At 62.3% G+C, this 16481-nt stretch overlaps 1 protein-coding gene across 1 annotated transcript in view; it reads left to right on the plus strand.

Annotated features, from left to right (window-relative positions):
* LOC104143134 (uncharacterized) overlaps positions 1-10935 on the plus strand; it is a 28379-nt gene extending 17444 nt beyond the window's left edge. The window contains exons 12-17 of the mRNA XM_068934275.1: positions 242-1134; positions 2897-3289; positions 4718-4844; positions 5696-5809; positions 6966-7220; positions 9428-10935. Of these exons, the coding sequence (XP_068790376.1) occupies positions 242-1134; positions 2897-3289; positions 4718-4844; positions 5696-5809; positions 6966-7220; positions 9428-10518 (2873 nt within the window). The 3' untranslated portion in view covers positions 10519-10935. The remainder of the gene's footprint in view (positions 1-241; positions 1135-2896; positions 3290-4717; positions 4845-5695; positions 5810-6965; positions 7221-9427) is intronic.
* Positions 10936-16481: the final 5546 nt, after the last annotated feature.

Below are 16481 nucleotides of genomic sequence, written 5' to 3' on the forward strand. Positions count from 1 at the left end.
TCTAGAATGATCTTATATCAGGCCTTTGTTTAACACAAAAGCACAGAAGGCTTCAAAAGGCGCCCGGCCCTGAGTTTCCGTGTCCTGAGTTAGGCCCTAGAGGGAGAACGCGCTTCAGTGGTGGGTTCTTGTCCGTCTCCACGTGCCCGAGAACGAAGATGGCCGGAGAAGAGAGGGGGAGGGAATCGAGGCACGATGGAGGGAGCGTGGTTCCTCACTCTTCGATCCCTTCTGCTTCCAGCTGAAGACGGCTTTGTCATCAAGACAGAGGAGAGGGTGACCGCGAGCCCGGAGCCGTGCGGTGCGTCACCGGCAGAGCCAGAAGAGTCTCCTCCGCGGGGCTGGGAGACCGGGCTGCTGGGCAACGATCAGGGCGCTGCCGGTCACCGAGAGCCGAGCCTCCCCGGGAGCAGCCGAGGGGAGCGTGGCGCAGGCCAGAGGGACTGCGGCGCCGCGGCGGGAGCGTGGGGCGGGAGCGGGGCCGAGGCGGCGCCGTGCCTCAGCTGCCCGCAGTGCGGCGTCAGCTTCCCCGACGAGCAGCAGTGCCTTCTGCACCAGAGAGCTCACGGCCGGGCAGCCCCGTCCCTGCGCGCCCGCCCGCCGCCGCCGCCGCCGCGGGGCCGCGTCCGAGCCCTGCCGCACAAGGAGAAGCAGCACCCGTGCGCCCGCTGCCCCCGCAACTTCAGCAAGAAGGCCAACCTGGACAGGCACCAGCGCCGCACCACGGACTGGCTGCACAAGTGCAGCAAGTGCCGGCGCTCCTTCCGCCTCCAGTTCAGCCTCCTGCATCACCAGCAGGGCCACGAGGGGCAGCGGGGCCACCCCTACGTCTGCTCCGACTGCGGCCGCACCTACAAACACTACTCCAGCATGAGGCGCCACTGCATCAGCCACATCGGCCTGCGGCCCTTCAGCTGCCCCGAGTGCGGCCGGGCCTTCATGCGCAAGGAGCACCTGCGCATGCACCAGCGGCTGCACACGGGCGAGCGCCCCTACCAGTGCAGCGCCTGCCCCAAGCGCTTCACCCGCAAGCAGTACCTGCTGGAGCACCAGCGCCGGCACCTCAAGGACAGCGTCTGGGACTGGCTGGTGGACCAGAGCCACGCGGACGGCCTGCCGGACGGCGGGGAGGCCACCTGAGCGCGCGCGTGCCGGCGGGGAAGGGGTGCGGGGCGGGCAGGGGGGGCTCGGCCACCGGAGCCCCCCCCCCCCGGGGCTGGCGCGCCGCCGTCGGGCGGGTGGGCTCGAGGGTCTCCCCGCGCGCGGTTGTGTAGCGCGCCGCTTCCCCCCCTGCTAATAAACGCCATCGTCTTCTCGCTGGAGCCCGGCTGCGCTCCTTCGGGGCCGCCTCTTCCCGACCCCCGAGCGGCGGCGGGGTTGCGGGGAGGGGGGGGGGGTCTCGGCCCGTTCCCCGGAGCAGCCCCCCCCCCCCCCCCCACCGGAGCGGCGGGGCGGAGACGGGCGGTGGGGGGGGGGGGCCCCGACGGCGCGGGCGGGGCGCGCTGATGCCGTCGGTGCGGCAGGGGGCGCTGCCCCGCTCCGCTCCGCCCCGCCCGGCGGCGGCGGCGAGTGGGGAGGGGGGGGGGGGCGGCCCCCGGCGCGGCGGCGGCGGCGGCGGCAGCAGCAGCGTTGACGGCGGCGGCGGCGGCGGCGGCCCGGGCGCCCCCTGGCGGCTCGGCGGGGCGGCGGCGGCCGGAGCGCCCAGGAACGGAGCGGCGGTGCCGGGACCCGGAGCCGCTCTCGGTCCTCTCGCGTCCCGGTCGGTTCGGGCCGCCCCGTCGCGCTCCGCTCCGCCCCGCCGTCGCCACCCGCCGCCGCCGCCGCCGCTCGGCTCCGCGCCGCCTTCCCCGCCGCCCCCGGGCCCAACCCGATGCCCGGCGCCGGGCGGCGGTGAAGGCGAGCGAGCGGCCGCCGGATTCCTGCCGGTCGCGGCCCCCCGGGGGCCCCGGGCAGGGAACAAAGGGCCATGGCCGAGGGGGCTCCCGCTCAGGTAAGGGCAGCCCGCGGCGCTGCCCAACGCCGCCGCCCCGTCGCTCGCCCGGCCTGGCGCCCGCCGCCTCCCGCGGCGCCCTGCCCGCCCGCTGCGGGGCTGGGGGGGGGGGGCTGCGGCCCGGCCCGGCCGCCTCCCTGCCTGCCTGCCGCCGCCGCTACCCGCGGGCGGCCCGTCGGGGCGGGCCGCGCCGTCGGGGGGGCTGTCAGCGGCGGCGGGGACGGGGCCGCCGCTCGGTGCCGCGGGAGGAGGAGGAAGAAGGCGGCGGCGGTTGGGAGGGGGGGGGGGGCCGAGCGGCGCCGCTGCCGTCGGGGCCGGCGCTGGGGGCGGCGGGAGCGGGCGCGGCTGCGCGGCGGGGGGGGGGGGGGACACACAGACATACCGGGCGCCCCCGGCCCACCCCCCCCACCGGGCTGCGCGGGGACGGGCGGCCTCGGCGGCGAGCAGGCCCCTGGGCCCTGCCCGCGGGTGTCGCCCGCCCCCCCCCCCTCCAACGCCGGTGTCACCCCACGGCGACGGGGCGGCCTCCCCCGGCCGGGCCCCTCCCCTGTGTCACCTCCCGGTCCCGCCCCCGCCGGCGGTGACAGGGACCCCCCCCCAGCCCAGGTGTCACCGCTCGGTCCCCATGGCGACGGGGCGCCCTGCCCTGTGACCGCCTGTGCGTGTCTGTGTGTGTGTGTGTGTGTGTGTGTCCCCTCCCGGGGTTGCCCCCTCGGGGTGCCCCCCACCCTCGCCCCCCCCCCCCTCCCCCGGGTCCGTCGCGGCCCTCCTGGGCCCCTAAGCGGCTTAGCGGCGCTCGGGAGCCCCGCGAGCGGCCTCGCCGGCCAACATGGCTCGCGGCCGCCCGGCGCGTCCCGCCGCCGCCGGCGGTGCCCGTCCTCACCCGCCCTCCCCGCGCGCCCGCAGGCTCCCGCCCCGGCCATGCAGACGCGCTGCCCGTCGCCCTGCCGGCCGCCCGCCGGCCCCGAGCGCACCTCCGAGAGGGAAACGCAGACCGCCGAGCTCTCCCTGACCCTGGTGGCGGCCGTCCAGGCGGTGGAGCGCAAGGTGGACTCGCACTCCACCCGCCTGCTCGACCTGGAGGGCAGGACGGGAATGGCCGAGAAGAAGCTGATCGACTGCGAGAAGACGGCCGTGGAGCTGGGCAACCAGCTGGAGAGCAAGTGGGCCGCGCTGGGCACCCTCATCCAGGAGTACGGGCTGCTCCAGCGGCGCCTGGAGAACATGGAGAACCTGCTGAAGAACAGGAACTTCTGGATCCTGCGGCTGCCGCCGGGCAGGAAGGGAGAAGTGCCCAAGGTAACGGTGTCCCGGCTGGCGCGGAGGGGAAGGGGCAGGGCGAGGGGGTCGGTGCGCGCTCCGTGGCTGGGGACGGGCCGAGCCCGGCCGAGTTACCTCTTCGGGACCTAAAAGAAGACCGGCGACGCAAGCGTTGCCTCGTCAAGCTTTCTGGTGTCTCCCTCCGACGGGGTCCGCGTGCGCGGGGAGACGGATTTGAGGAGAACGTAGCAAAAACGATATTTAGGCAGGAGGTTTCCCGTTCTGCTTCACTGAGCTGGGCAGGCCGGTAGTGATTTGTTCTTTCATACCACGATTTGAGTTTGGAAAGGTAATCGAGAAACCGAGAAGATGAGGTAGCGGTATCTGGGGCCGAGGAAGGAGCACGCAAAGCTCTGGGAAGCGGCGGACAGAAGACCAGCTCCGGCTACGTTCGGTTTGGGCTTAGCTGAGCGGAGCAACAAAAGACGTCCGACATGAATATTCATCTCCTATTTGCATTTCATGACTCTTTCACTAAAAGAAAGTTTGCTGATGGGACCGTTTCATACGCTTTAAAATGAACGTCGCTGCTTATCCGGAGAGAGCTAACGCTGTGTTTGTGAGGGGGATGATTGACACCCAGAGCCGAAGATGTCACCGCACCGCAGTCAGGAAGCAGAGCGCGGCGTTTCCTGTCTGAAGAGCTCCCTTCCACCACGGCGCTGCTCTCCCAAGCCAGCCGCGTCCTGGAGTTATCCCCAGAAATTATTATTCGGCAAACGGCCTCGGAAACGGCAGTCTGCTCCTGGACGGTTTGCAAGCAGAGATAGGCTTCGACATGTAAACGATTCGGGGGAATTACGCGCCCGGTTCTGCGGAGAGGAGTTGTTGGTGCGCGTGGGAAACGCTGGAGATGTGCTTTGCTCCAGAACTAGTGACAGTTCAGAGCCCTTCCAGCCTGGGCAGAGCTTCCCCAGAGCGCTGGGGTAACTGAGCCTGGGCTTTTACGTCAGCTCATCGATAGAGATGAGCGTCAGCCCTAGTGCCCGATTTTTATCGCGTTGCACCAACTCCAGACTTGTGCAAGCCCAGTGACCTCTGCGGAGTCGTTCCTGCCGGTGGGACCACCACGGGCACCAGGCCAGCGCCGCTGGAGAAGTCACTGCCTGGGCTCTGCGCCTGCTCCCCGGTCGGGACCAGACGTTTGGTCGAGACCTTTAATCTCTTAGAAACTTGTCCGGGAGTCATTTTCAAATATGAACGCACGCGGACTGATGTCCGTAGAGTAGCAGCTTCTCCTGATGGCGTTAAAACGCGGCTGTCGGCAAGCTGAGCGACAGCCTGGCTGTAGGTGAGAGGGGGCAAATGCCCGACCTGCGGCGGCTGCAGACGGCGGTCGGAGGTAAAGCGCTCCCGACTCCTGGAGGGCCAGGAATTTACCTGAGCGCGTGACGCTTGTGATTGCAGGTGCCGGTGACGTTTGACGACGTGTCCGTCTATTTCAACGACAAGGAGTGGGAGAAGCTGGAGGAGTGGCAGAAGGAGCTCTACAAGAACGTGATGAAGGGGAACTACGAGTCTTTGATCTCCCTGGGTAAATATGGGCTTTCCTCTCTCTGGTTTTAGGAAGGGTCTCGGAAGCTCCTGGCTCAACGCAGTCCTGGGCGTCTTCTAGCTCCTTCTGGAGGAGCAGAACTTAGTGCCTCCGAGAGCCTAATGTCTCATTTCAAATGGAGACTCAAAAATGCAGAAAGATGTTTCTAGTGCTCCTCTGTTGCTTCCTGGCTTTGGACGAGGATGGGCTGTGTAAGGTCCCCCCCCACGAGGGCCAGAGCTCCCAGCGCAGGGCAGAGGCGCTCTCCAGGCAGGGCTGCGGGCAGCCTGGACGAAGCTGGGCTGGAGACCTGCCGAGGCCCCTTCTGCCCTGAGTTACTCCGCGAGAAATGACCAGCTCCCCTAAAGCTCTTGTAAGGGCTTCACTTCACCTTCTGGTACAAGCCCAAGTACCCCTTCAGAGACAACGTTTGCGGGGACTCACAGGAAAGAGAACTGCTGTGACGTGCCCTTAGCTACGGTCCTTTGGGGCAGTGTTTACTGAAGCTGCAGGAGAAAGCTCAGCTATGCTGGGGTCAGAGGTAAAGCACTTTTTTTGTTCAGTAGAAGCAGGACTTTACCTGAGGAGTCCTAAAATCCTGCAAGGAGAATGTGCGGGTTGGTTTTGCTGTTTAAGGGAGTTCCTCCGTGTGTGGGACCTGAGCCCCCGCCTGCAGGAATTGCTTCTGCGCGCCGGGAGCCGGGCCAGCTGCAGCAGGGGCCTTTTCTGCCCGCAAGCTCTTGTGGATGTTCTTGAGTCTCTTCATGTTCCCACCCGACAACGCAGGGGAGAGGTGGAAGATCAGTGCCGGGATGCCCAGTACAGTAATCCCTCCCTCTGTCTCTCAACAGACTATGCAATTTCCAAACCTGGCGTCTTGTCCCAGATTGAGCAAGGAGAAGAATCACGAGTCGGGAACGAGCAGGACTTGGAGGAGAGAGAGATCATTACTGATGCCACCGCAGGTGAGACAACAGGTTAAGACAGGGCCGAAAGGGGAGCCATGCCTTCCTTGCCTTCAGAAGAGCAGAGAGTCTAGTCGCTCTGAGATAGGCAGAGAGGAGCAAGACTAAAATACTTGTTGCTGAGAGCTGTGACCATGGAGATTATCAGGAGGAATCTTAGATACAAGTGAGAAAGGTTTGGCTGATTAATGATTTGACATCCAGGTACGGCTCGACATATAAACCAGGCCAAGCAGAGCCCAGAGAGTTTGGCACTAGGAGCTGACAGCAAGGAAAACATCTGCAATCAGACCACTTCCCTGGGGAGGTAGTGTGCCTAGCTGGAAAGGAGAACCGGTTCCCATCAGGAAAACCTGCCTACCCGAGGGAGTCGCAGCCTTCCCAAAAAATCCTCTCCACCCACTCGTTGTGCGTGTGGTCTCCGGGTGCCTCGTGGTCTCTGGGTTTATCCTTGCAGTATCCCCCTGAGGCAGGAAAGCCGGCTCCCATTCTGCGCACAGGGGCCTGGAGAGCCGGAGGGAGTTGTCCACAGCCAGGGCAGGGCCTGGGGTTGAGACAGTGCGCCGGTGCGACTCCCGCGCTCTGCCGCTCCCCGCGACGGGGAGGCTCCTGTCTGCTGGAGCCGGGGGTTTCTCGGCATCCCGACCCGGCCAGGCACCCGCAGAGCCGAGGTGAGGGGGGGACTGGCGTGAGGTGTCCGAGAAGAGGGAGCACGAGCTCCAGTGCTGGTCTCTGACCCCGGCGTGTGGTCACTAAGACCCGCTGCCCTTGCTCTCGACCACAAGAGCTTTAAGCTGGGGCCAACAGGAGGAGAACATCGGTTGCATGTAGGGCATCGCTGCCTGGGGACCAGGGATGGCTCGGGACCGCTAACCTGGCGGGTGCCGAGTCTCTAAACCCAGGTGGAGCTGGGAAGCTCTGTGCGCGCGGAGCATCGGAGGGAGGTGAGCGGGCGGATCACGGCGGCGGTTCCTGAAGGGGAGGTGGATGACCTGCTGCGGGAGTGGCTAAACACACGAAACACCTCTGCGGTCCCAGCACCTTGGGTTGCACCGTGGGTCCCAGCACCTGAGCCTTAAAGCGTGTGTTGTTGCGAGTGATTTCTTCTGGCTGCGTCCTGGGAATGACGGCAGGCTGGGCTCTCTCCTTGCTGCAGCTGGTATAAGGGTCGTGATCAAAACAGAGGAGCTCCTTCCTGAAGACAGTCCTGAAAACCCGGAGCTGCACGGGATGTCAGGGCAGTCGGAGGGGAGTTTCCAGAGTCCGGATGAAGAGGCAGCCTGCGAGAGTCCGTACGGCTCGGTTTCCCCTCCGAGAGACCTGCCAGGAACCAGCCTGGCTGACCCCTCCGAGTACGGAGCTGACTTCAGTGAGATCCAGAGAGTCATCGTTCACCACGGGAGCTGCACAGGTGAGACGCTCGGCACGGGGGCCACGCGTCGGGGGGACCTGCGGGCCGAGGAGGAGCTGTGCGGTGTGGCAGGCAAAGGCTGGGCAGGGGGAAGCAGCTCAACAGAAGAGGGGAGTTAAATCCCACCGGCACCAGAACTAGAAGCGAAGTGGCTGTAGCCACCTCCAGAGCAGCTGCAGTCACGCTTCAGTCCAGGAGGAGGAGGCAGCACCCGGTGAATGGCGCGTATCCTCTCCCCACGCCTGACTTGCTCCCCAGCGGGGAGCAGTCAGCGGAGGGAGGAAGATCCTGGCGCGGTCCTGTGGGACAGGCAGTGACGTAGTCCTCCACGCATCAGAAAAGCGCTCGCTGCACGCTGTGTGCGGGGCGGGGGGGGGGCTCTGTCCCAGACGGCGTTTGGTTAGAGCCCCAGTGACCCCCCACTACCAACATCCTAGTGTTGCAGAGGGCTGGGAATGACTTGGTCAAGTGAACCTGCTTCTCCGGTGTTATTCTGTGTAGAGGAGCAGGCTACGTTGCTCGGGCCCGTAGGCGCAGTTGGTGAGAGGCCCTTTGGAAACAGCCTGCCCAGAAAGTGCTTGTTGGGTCAGACAGAGGAGCAAACTTTGCAAAGCTGGCAGGGGCTGCAGGCACCTCCGGCAGGATCCAAACTGAAACCGGTCTTGAGACGTTGGAGAAGGAGCCTGCAGAAATGAGGATGCACTTCACCAGGGACAAGCGCACGTTTCTGCACGTACGAAGGATGATCCACTGCCCAAGCTCGGGGGAGGAGCCGCCGGTTAGGTGGCAGTCCTGAGGGAAAGGGTCTGGGGTTTTCTGGTGAACTGTAGGCTGGACGTGAGTCAACAGTATTATGCCCTTGCAAAAAAGGGCAAACACAGCAGGATATAGAAACAAGTAGCCGCACGATGTGCAGAGTCATCCTTCTGCTCTGCTCAGTGTCGGTCACGCTTTGCCGGAGAAAAGGGCAGTGCTGGGTGCTGCATGTCTGCACGTCTGGGCGCTGCATGCCAGCAGATGCGTGGACCCGTCAGAGAAGATCCAGAGGACAGAGATGGGAATGGCCAGAGGTCTAGGAAGTGCGAGCTGCCGGGAAGGAAGGAGTGAAGCGAGGTTATTTAGGGGAGAGAAGAGAAGATTGTGCCAGGCACCACAGGCATAAAAGTCATCCCGGTCTGGCCTGCTGCAGAATGGGTTTAAAGAGCAGCTGGGGGGTTTTGGGCCACATCCTGGGAAAACTTTCCCAAGGAGAGGGATAAGGAAGCGGTGAAACAGCCCGTCTGCAGCACGTGGGCTCTGTCATTTGGCATTTTAGGATTGCATAATGCAAACATCTGTCGGGAAGGATGGAGTTGGTGGAGGTACGAGCTGGCCTCTGGAGGTCCCCCTCCACTCGGTGTTTCTGCTGCTGTGATCTGCTCACAGGTTTCTGAAAGAAACCAGTCAGAGAGCGAGCGGAGCTCCAGCTGGTTCTTGTCTGAGAGCTTCAGAGGATGCTTTCGCTGAGGTTCGGGCTGGCGCTGCGGCGGGAGGGGAGCAGGAGCCCGAGCGCAGTGACGCCCCGGCGGGCTGCTCCGGCCGTGGCCTCTGCGGTGAGGAGACGCGACGGAGGACCTCTGGAGAAGGTCCTGTTTCCCGCTGTCCCTGTAAGTCAGCGGGAAGAGGGCAGTGTTGGAGACATCCTGCTCCTGTTGGCTGCCGCTTCTTGGGAAAGCTCGGCTGTGCTGCCCAGCTGCAGCCCGGTGCTGCGTGTCCGCAGAGCCGTGCCGTGCCGGTGGCAGGAGGCCGGCAACGTTGTTGTAGCCCGGCAAAAAGAGCTGCCCAGAGACAAACCCTACGGGTGACAGAGTAGCTCTGAAATAACCCGGTCCCTGGAGTCCCTTGCAAACCAGCAGGAACTTTTCCCCCACCCCGTCTTGTGTCCTTGGTAACATCTCCGAATTGCAAAATTTCCCGGGCTGTCGCAGAGCCTGGCGGCATCCTCACACCTGGCGAGGAGGTTGCTCGGCCCCGGGTCAGCCTGACGCCGCCGCGGCCGCCCGGCTCCGCGTCGGGACTGGCTCGTGGCTGGCCGGCGGGGCAGAGCACGCGCGGGACTGCGCAAGACCGTGAAGGTGTTTCTTTAGCAACCCCGAGGCGTGTGGCCCTAGGAGGCCACCTCTGCCCGGCTCCGGCGACGGTAACGATGTTCTGCTTTTCTCCCGCAGAGGACGGGATAGTGATTAAGACGGAGGAGGAGGAAGAGGACGACCCGGACACTCTGGAGCCGTGCGCCATGTTCTCGGGCAGGACAGAGCCGCCGGCGTTCGCGAGCCACGAGGCCGGGCTGGGCTGCGAGGCGCAGTGCAGCTCCAAAGCGCCGCCCAGGAGCCTGGCCGCCGGCCGCGTGGGCAAGCCCGCCGCCTGCGACAGAGACCCTGGGGAGATGAAGCCGGTCATCGTGCACCAGCGGAACCGGACGCGGGAAAGGCCCTACATCTGCCCCGAGTGCGGGAAGAGCTTCATGCTCAAGATCAACTTCATGATCCACCAGCGGAACCACCTCAAGGAAGGGCCCTACGAGTGCCACGACTGCGACCTCAGCTTCCGCAACAAGCAGCAGTTCCTGCTGCACCAGCGCGGCCACCCGCGCCGCGCCGTGGGGGTGCCCCGGCGCCCCGAGCACGGCCTCAAGCCCCAGCCGCGGCCCCCGCCCCCGGGGAAGCCCTACAAGTGCACCGAGTGCGAGAGCAGCTTCAGCCACAAGTCGAGCCTCAGCAAGCACCAGATCACGCACGTCGGGGAGCGGCCCTTCACCTGCGGCGAGTGCCGGAGGAGCTTCCGCTTGCAGATCAGCCTCATCATGCACCAGCGGATCCACGCCGGCAAGAGCGACATGGCCTTCCTCTGCCCCCAGTGCGGCAAGAACTTCACCCGGCCCTCGCACCTCCTGCGGCACCAGCGGACTCACACCGGCGAGCGCCCCTACCAGTGCAGCCAGTGCGAGAAGACCTTCAGCGAGAAGTCCAAGCTCACCAACCACTACCGCATCCACACCCGGGAGCGCCCGCACGCCTGCGCCGTCTGCGGGAAGGGCTTCATCCGCAAGCACCACCTCCTGGAGCACCAGCGCATCCACACGGGCGAGCGGCCCTACCACTGCACCGAGTGCGGCAAGAACTTCACCCAGAAGCACCACCTCCTGGAGCACCAGCGGGCGCACACGGGCGAGCGGCCCTACCCCTGCACCGAGTGCACCAAGTGCTTCCGCTACAAGCAGTCCCTCAAGTACCACCTGAGGACGCACATGGGAGAGTGAGGGGCTGCTGACGGCTTCCTCTCCCTCCCTCCCTCCATCCCTCCCTCCGTCCCTCCTCCTCTTCTCATCTCTCCCACCGTCCCCCGGCCCCCTCCATCCCCCCCGGCTCAGGGCATGGACATCAAGGAAGCTTTGTGTGGTAGCGCCGCTGGCCTGGTGGAGACGGCTAGGCTGATCGGAAATAAATTAATTAATTAAAGCAAGCAACGCGCGGCAAAATTAAAAGATTATATATATATAATTAACAGAAGCAGCTGATTTAGGGGGAATCCTCACCATCAAAAAAAAAAAAAAAGAAAGAAAGAAAAAAAGAAACCTGTACAGGGTGTTTTGCCGGAGTAGGACTCTTAACTGCTTTTTAAATCTACTGTTTGGTTTTTTAATAAATGTGGAGGAACTTTTCATTTGGTAAGCAAACTGAGGGTTGCCGCGATTTTTTTTTTTTTTTGGTGTTTTTCAAGCGCACCGCAGGCTGCTTCTGCCACCCTCCCTTTTGCCCAGGAGCTCGGCGGAGGCGGCGGGGCTGCGCCTGGGCGTCCAGCACCCGGGGCCGGGGGTCTCGCCGCCGGGCAGCGCCGGGAGCGGGGCACGAGCCCGGCAGCCCCTTCGCGCCCCCCCAGCCGCTTGCTCCCGCCTGCCCGGAGGTTTGCTGCTCTCTGCTCTCCGCCTTGGCCTAAGAGGGGAAAGGAAGATTTTTTTTTCTTTTTTTTTTTTTGTGTTTTGTTTTTGGCATCAGCCCGAGGCCGCGCCGCAGGGCCCGGAGGTCCTTGGGGTGGACGAGCCCGGCCGATAAATCGAGGCGCTTTGGCTAGCGAGGGCGGAAGGCAGCGGCGCGAGGGCGGGAGCTGGCCGGCGGGCCGCGCTGGCCTCCTCGTCGCGGGACGGCCGCGCGCGCGCCCCGCTCCGCGCTCCCGCCGACTCGCCTTGGGGGGCCGGGGTCGCCGAAGCCGGCGTTGCCCGGAGAGGTGCTGCGGGGAGGCGGCTCCCGCCCTCCCTCCCGGCTCGTCAGGGCTACGTGCAATTAAAATGAATGAATAAACGAACGAGCAAAGCCGCCCCGGCCCTGGCTGCTCGCCGGGGCGGGCGCCGTGCAGGCGGCCTGGGCGCAGCGGCCCGGCGGCGGGACCGGTTGGGCCCGGTGGGCCGGTTTCCCGGCACGGCTCCCCGCGGCGGCCGGGGGCTCGTTCCAGCCTATAACTAACCGTAATTGGCTTCGGAGCGGGGAACCGGGCCGTGAATTCCCAGCGCCGGCCGAACGCCCCGACGGCGCCTGACACCGGTGGCGGCTGCAGAAAGGTAAAAAGAATTAAGGTTTTTTTTTTTTTTAAAGCTTTGGTAACTAGCGAGGGGAACAGGTGAGCAGCCCCCGGTTCGCGGGTGGCGTGGGGACCCCCCCCGCCGGTCCAGCCCCATCCCGCCCCTCGGGCGGCTCCTCAGGACCAATAAAGGGCTTTTTTTTTTTTTTGCTGCTGGAGCCAAAGGCTTCGAGGGGCACTGGGGGTGATGTCTCCCCCCGCCATGGCCCGCGCCCATGCAGGGCAGCACCCACTCAGGGCTGCCCGGCACCCCCGGCACCCAGCGGCCGCGCAGCCCGCGGTGCCCGGAGCTGCCCCCACGCAGGACCGACCCACACGGTGCTGCCGCCACCCCCTGGCTGCGGCTGAGCCCTGTGGGGCTGCTCTGACACGGGGAACGGGGACAGGGTTGGGGATGGGAGTTGGGAACGGGAATAGGGATGGGAGCAGGGGACAGGGATGAGGATGGGAGCGGGGATGGCAGCAGGGACAGGGTTGGGGATGGGGACGGGGATGGGGATGGGAGTCGGGAATGGGAATAGGGATGGGGATGGGAGTGGGGATGGGGAGCAGAGACAGGGTTGGGGATGGGGATGGGAGTGGGGAACGGGAATAGGGATGGGAGTGGGGGACAGGGATGAGGATGGGAGTGGGGATGGCAGCAGGGACAGGGTTGGGGATGGGAGCGGGGATGGGGATAGGAGTGGGGAACGAGAATAGGGATGGGGATGGGAGTGGGGATGGGAGCAGGGACAGGGTTGGGGATGGGAGTGGGGAATGGGAATAGGGATGGGAGCGGGGGACAGGGATGAGGATGGGAGCGGGGATGGGAGCAGGGACAGGGTTGGGGATGGGAGCGGGGATGGGAGCAGGGACAGGGTTGGGGATGGGAGCGGGGACGGGAATAGGGATGGGGATGGGGATGGGAGTGGGGATGGGAGCAGGGATGGGGACGGGGATGGGAGTGGGGAACAGGGATGGGAGCAGGGACAGGCACGGGGAGCAGGCACACACACACACACACACACTCTCACAGAGTCTCACAGAGTCACACTTGCACACACAAACACAGTCACACACTCACACAATCTCTCACAGTCTCACAGTCACACAGTCACACACTCTCATACAGTCTCTCTGTCTCACAATCTCTCACACTCATAATCACAGTCTCTCACAGTCTCTCATAATCTCACAGTCTCTCTCTCACACAATCTCTGTCACACACACAATCTCTCAGTCTCTCAGTCTGTTACACAGTCTCTCATACACACAATCTCTCACAGTCTGTCTCACAGTCTCTCAGTCTCCCACACACAATCTCTCACACAGATACAATCTCTCATGCACAATCTCACACATGCTCTGTTTCTCTCACACACAATTTGTTACACACAATGTCTCAGTCTCTCACACACACAATCTCTCACACACACAATCTCTCTCACTCAGTCTCTTGCACACTCTCACACACAATCTCTCTCATACACAATCTCTCAGTCTCATAGTCTCACAATCTGTCTCATATACAATCTCTCAATCTCTCTCAAAATTTCTCTCACACACAATCTGTCTGTCTTTCACACACACTCACACACACACTCACACACAGCCTCTCCCACAATCACTCAGTCTCAGTCTCTTAGTCTCTCACACACAGTCTCTCACATCTCAGTCTCTCACAATCGCTCTCACACAGTCTCTCTCTCTCTCACAAAATCTGTCGCACACTCTCTCACACAATCTCCTTCATACACTCTCTCACAGTCTCTCTCACATAGTCTCACATACAGTCTCATACAATCTCTCACACACACAATTTCTCACACAAGCTCTCACACACACAACCTCTCTCGCACACACACAACCTCTGACACCCACCCTCTCTCTCACACACAAACTCTCACACACACAACCTCTCTTGCACACACACACTCTCACAATCTCTCTCGCATACACACAACCTGTCTCACATACTCTCTCTCATACACACAACCTCTCGCTCTCACACACACAACCCCTCTCATACACCTCTCACACACACACAACCTCCTTCGCACACACACACACTCTCACACATAATCTCTCACACACAACCTCTTGCACACACACCTCTCTCTCACACACAACCTCTCTCACACACACAACCTCTCTCGCACACAACCTCTTTCGCACACACACTCTCTCACACATACAATCTCTCTCACACAACCTCTCTCTCACACACACTCTCTCACACACACAATCTCTCTCACACACAACCTCTCTCTCTCTCACACACAACCTCCCTCTCTCACACACACAACCTCCCTCTCTCACACAACCTCTCTCACACACACAATCTCTCTCTCACAATCTCTCTCTCACACACAACCTGTCTTGCGCAGACAGAACCTCTCTCACACACACAATCTGTCTCTCACACACAACCTCTCTCGTGCACACACACACTCTCTCACACACACTCTCACACACAACCTCTCTCTCTCACACACACACACTCTCACACACACAATCTCTCTCTCACACACCTCTCTCACACACATCTCTCTCACACACAATCTGTCTCTCACACACACACAATCTGTCTCTCACACACACACAATCTCTCTCTCACACACAACATCTCTCTCTCTCACACACCACCTCTCTCACACACACAATCTGTCTCTCACACACACACAACCTCTCACACACACCACCTCTCTCTCTCTCACACACAACCTCTCTCACACACAACCTCTCTCTCTCACACACAACCTCTCTCACACACACAACCTCTCTCACACACACACAATCTCTCTCACACACAATCTCTCTCTCTCACACAACCTCTCTCTCACACACAATCTCTCTCTCACACACAATCTCTCTCTCACACACACAACCTCTCTCACACACACAATCTCTCTCTCTCACACACACAATCTCTCTCTCACACACAACCTCTCTCTCACACACACACAATCTCTCTCTCTCTCACACACAACCTCTCTCACACACAACCTCTCTCTCACACACAACCTCTCTCTCTCTCACACACAACCTCTCTCACACACAACCTCTCTCTCACACACAACCTCTCTCTCACACACAATCTCTCTCTCTCACACAACCTCTCTCACACACACACAACCTCTCTCTCACACACAATCTCTCTCTCACACACAATCTCTCTCTCTCACACACAATCTCTCACACACACACAACCTCTCTCTCACACACAATCTCTCTCTCTCACACACAATCTCTCTCTCACACAATCTCTCTCTCTCACACACACAACCTCTCTCTCACACACAATCTCTCTCTCTCACACCTCTCTCACACACAACCTCTCTCTCACACACAATCTCTCTCTCTCTCACACACAACCTCTCTCACACACAACCTCTCTCTCACACACAACCTCTCTCTCACACACAATCTCTCTCTCTCACACACAATCTCTCTCTCTCACACACAATCTCTCTCTCTCACACACAATCTCTCACACACACACAACCTCTCTCTCACACACAACCTCTCTCTCACACACAACCTCTCTCACACACACAACCTCTCTCTCTCTCACACACACAACCTCTCTCACACACACAACCTCTCTCTCACACACAACCTCTCTCACACACACAATCTCTCTCTCTCTCACACACACAATCTCTCTCACACACACAATCTCTCTCTCACACACAACCTCTCTCACACACACAATCTCTCTCTCTCACACACACAACCTCTCTCTCACACACACAATCTCTCTCACACACACAACCTCTCTCTCACACACACAATCTCTCTCTCACACACAACCTCTCTCACACACACAATCTCTCTCTCTCTCACACACACAATCTCTCTCACACACACAATCTCTCTCACACACACAATCTCTCTCTCTCTCTCACACACACAATCTCTCTCTCTCTCTCACACACACAATCTCTCTCTCTCTCTCACACACACAATCTCTCTCTCACACACAACCTCTCTCACACACACAATCTCTCTCTCTCTCACACACACAATCTCTCTCTCACACACAACCTCTCTCACACACACAATCTCTCTCTCTCACACACAACCTCTCTCTCACACACAATGTGTCTCTCTCTCTCTCACACACAATCTGTCTCTCTCTCTCACGCACCAGCTTTCTCGCCCCGCCCCCTCACCTCGCCCCGCCCCCTCACCTCGCCCCGCCCCCTCACCACGCCCCGCCCCCACCCTCCCCACTTCCCCGTCCCCGCCCCGCCCGGCGCAGTCTCGGCGCCATGTCGTCGTCGAGGTCGCGGTCGCAGTCGCCGCCGCCGCCGCCGCCGCCGGAGGAGGAGGAGGAGGAGGCGGCGGCGGCGGCGCTGGCGGCGCGGCTGGAGGAGGAAGAGGAGGAGGAGGCGGCGGCGCTGGCGGCGCTGGCGGCGCGGCTGGAGGAGGAGGCCGCCTGCGCCGTGTGCCTGGAGCTGCCGGCCGCGCCGCTGCTGACGCCCTGCGGCCACGGCCTGTGCGCCGCCTGCCTGGCCGCCCTGCCGCGCCCCCTCTGCCCGCAGTGCCGCGGCCCGCTGCCGCCGGGCTCCTGCCGCCCCAACCGCCCGCTGCGCGGCGCCGCCGAGGCGGCGGCCGACCTGGGCCGCCTGGCCGCCGCCGCCGCCCGCCGCCCGCGCTGCGCCG

This window comes from Struthio camelus, chromosome 2, assembly GCF_040807025.1.
Source record: "Struthio camelus isolate bStrCam1 chromosome 2, bStrCam1.hap1, whole genome shotgun sequence".
In the NCBI taxonomy this organism is placed as follows: Eukaryota; Metazoa; Chordata; class Aves; order Struthioniformes; family Struthionidae; genus Struthio; species Struthio camelus.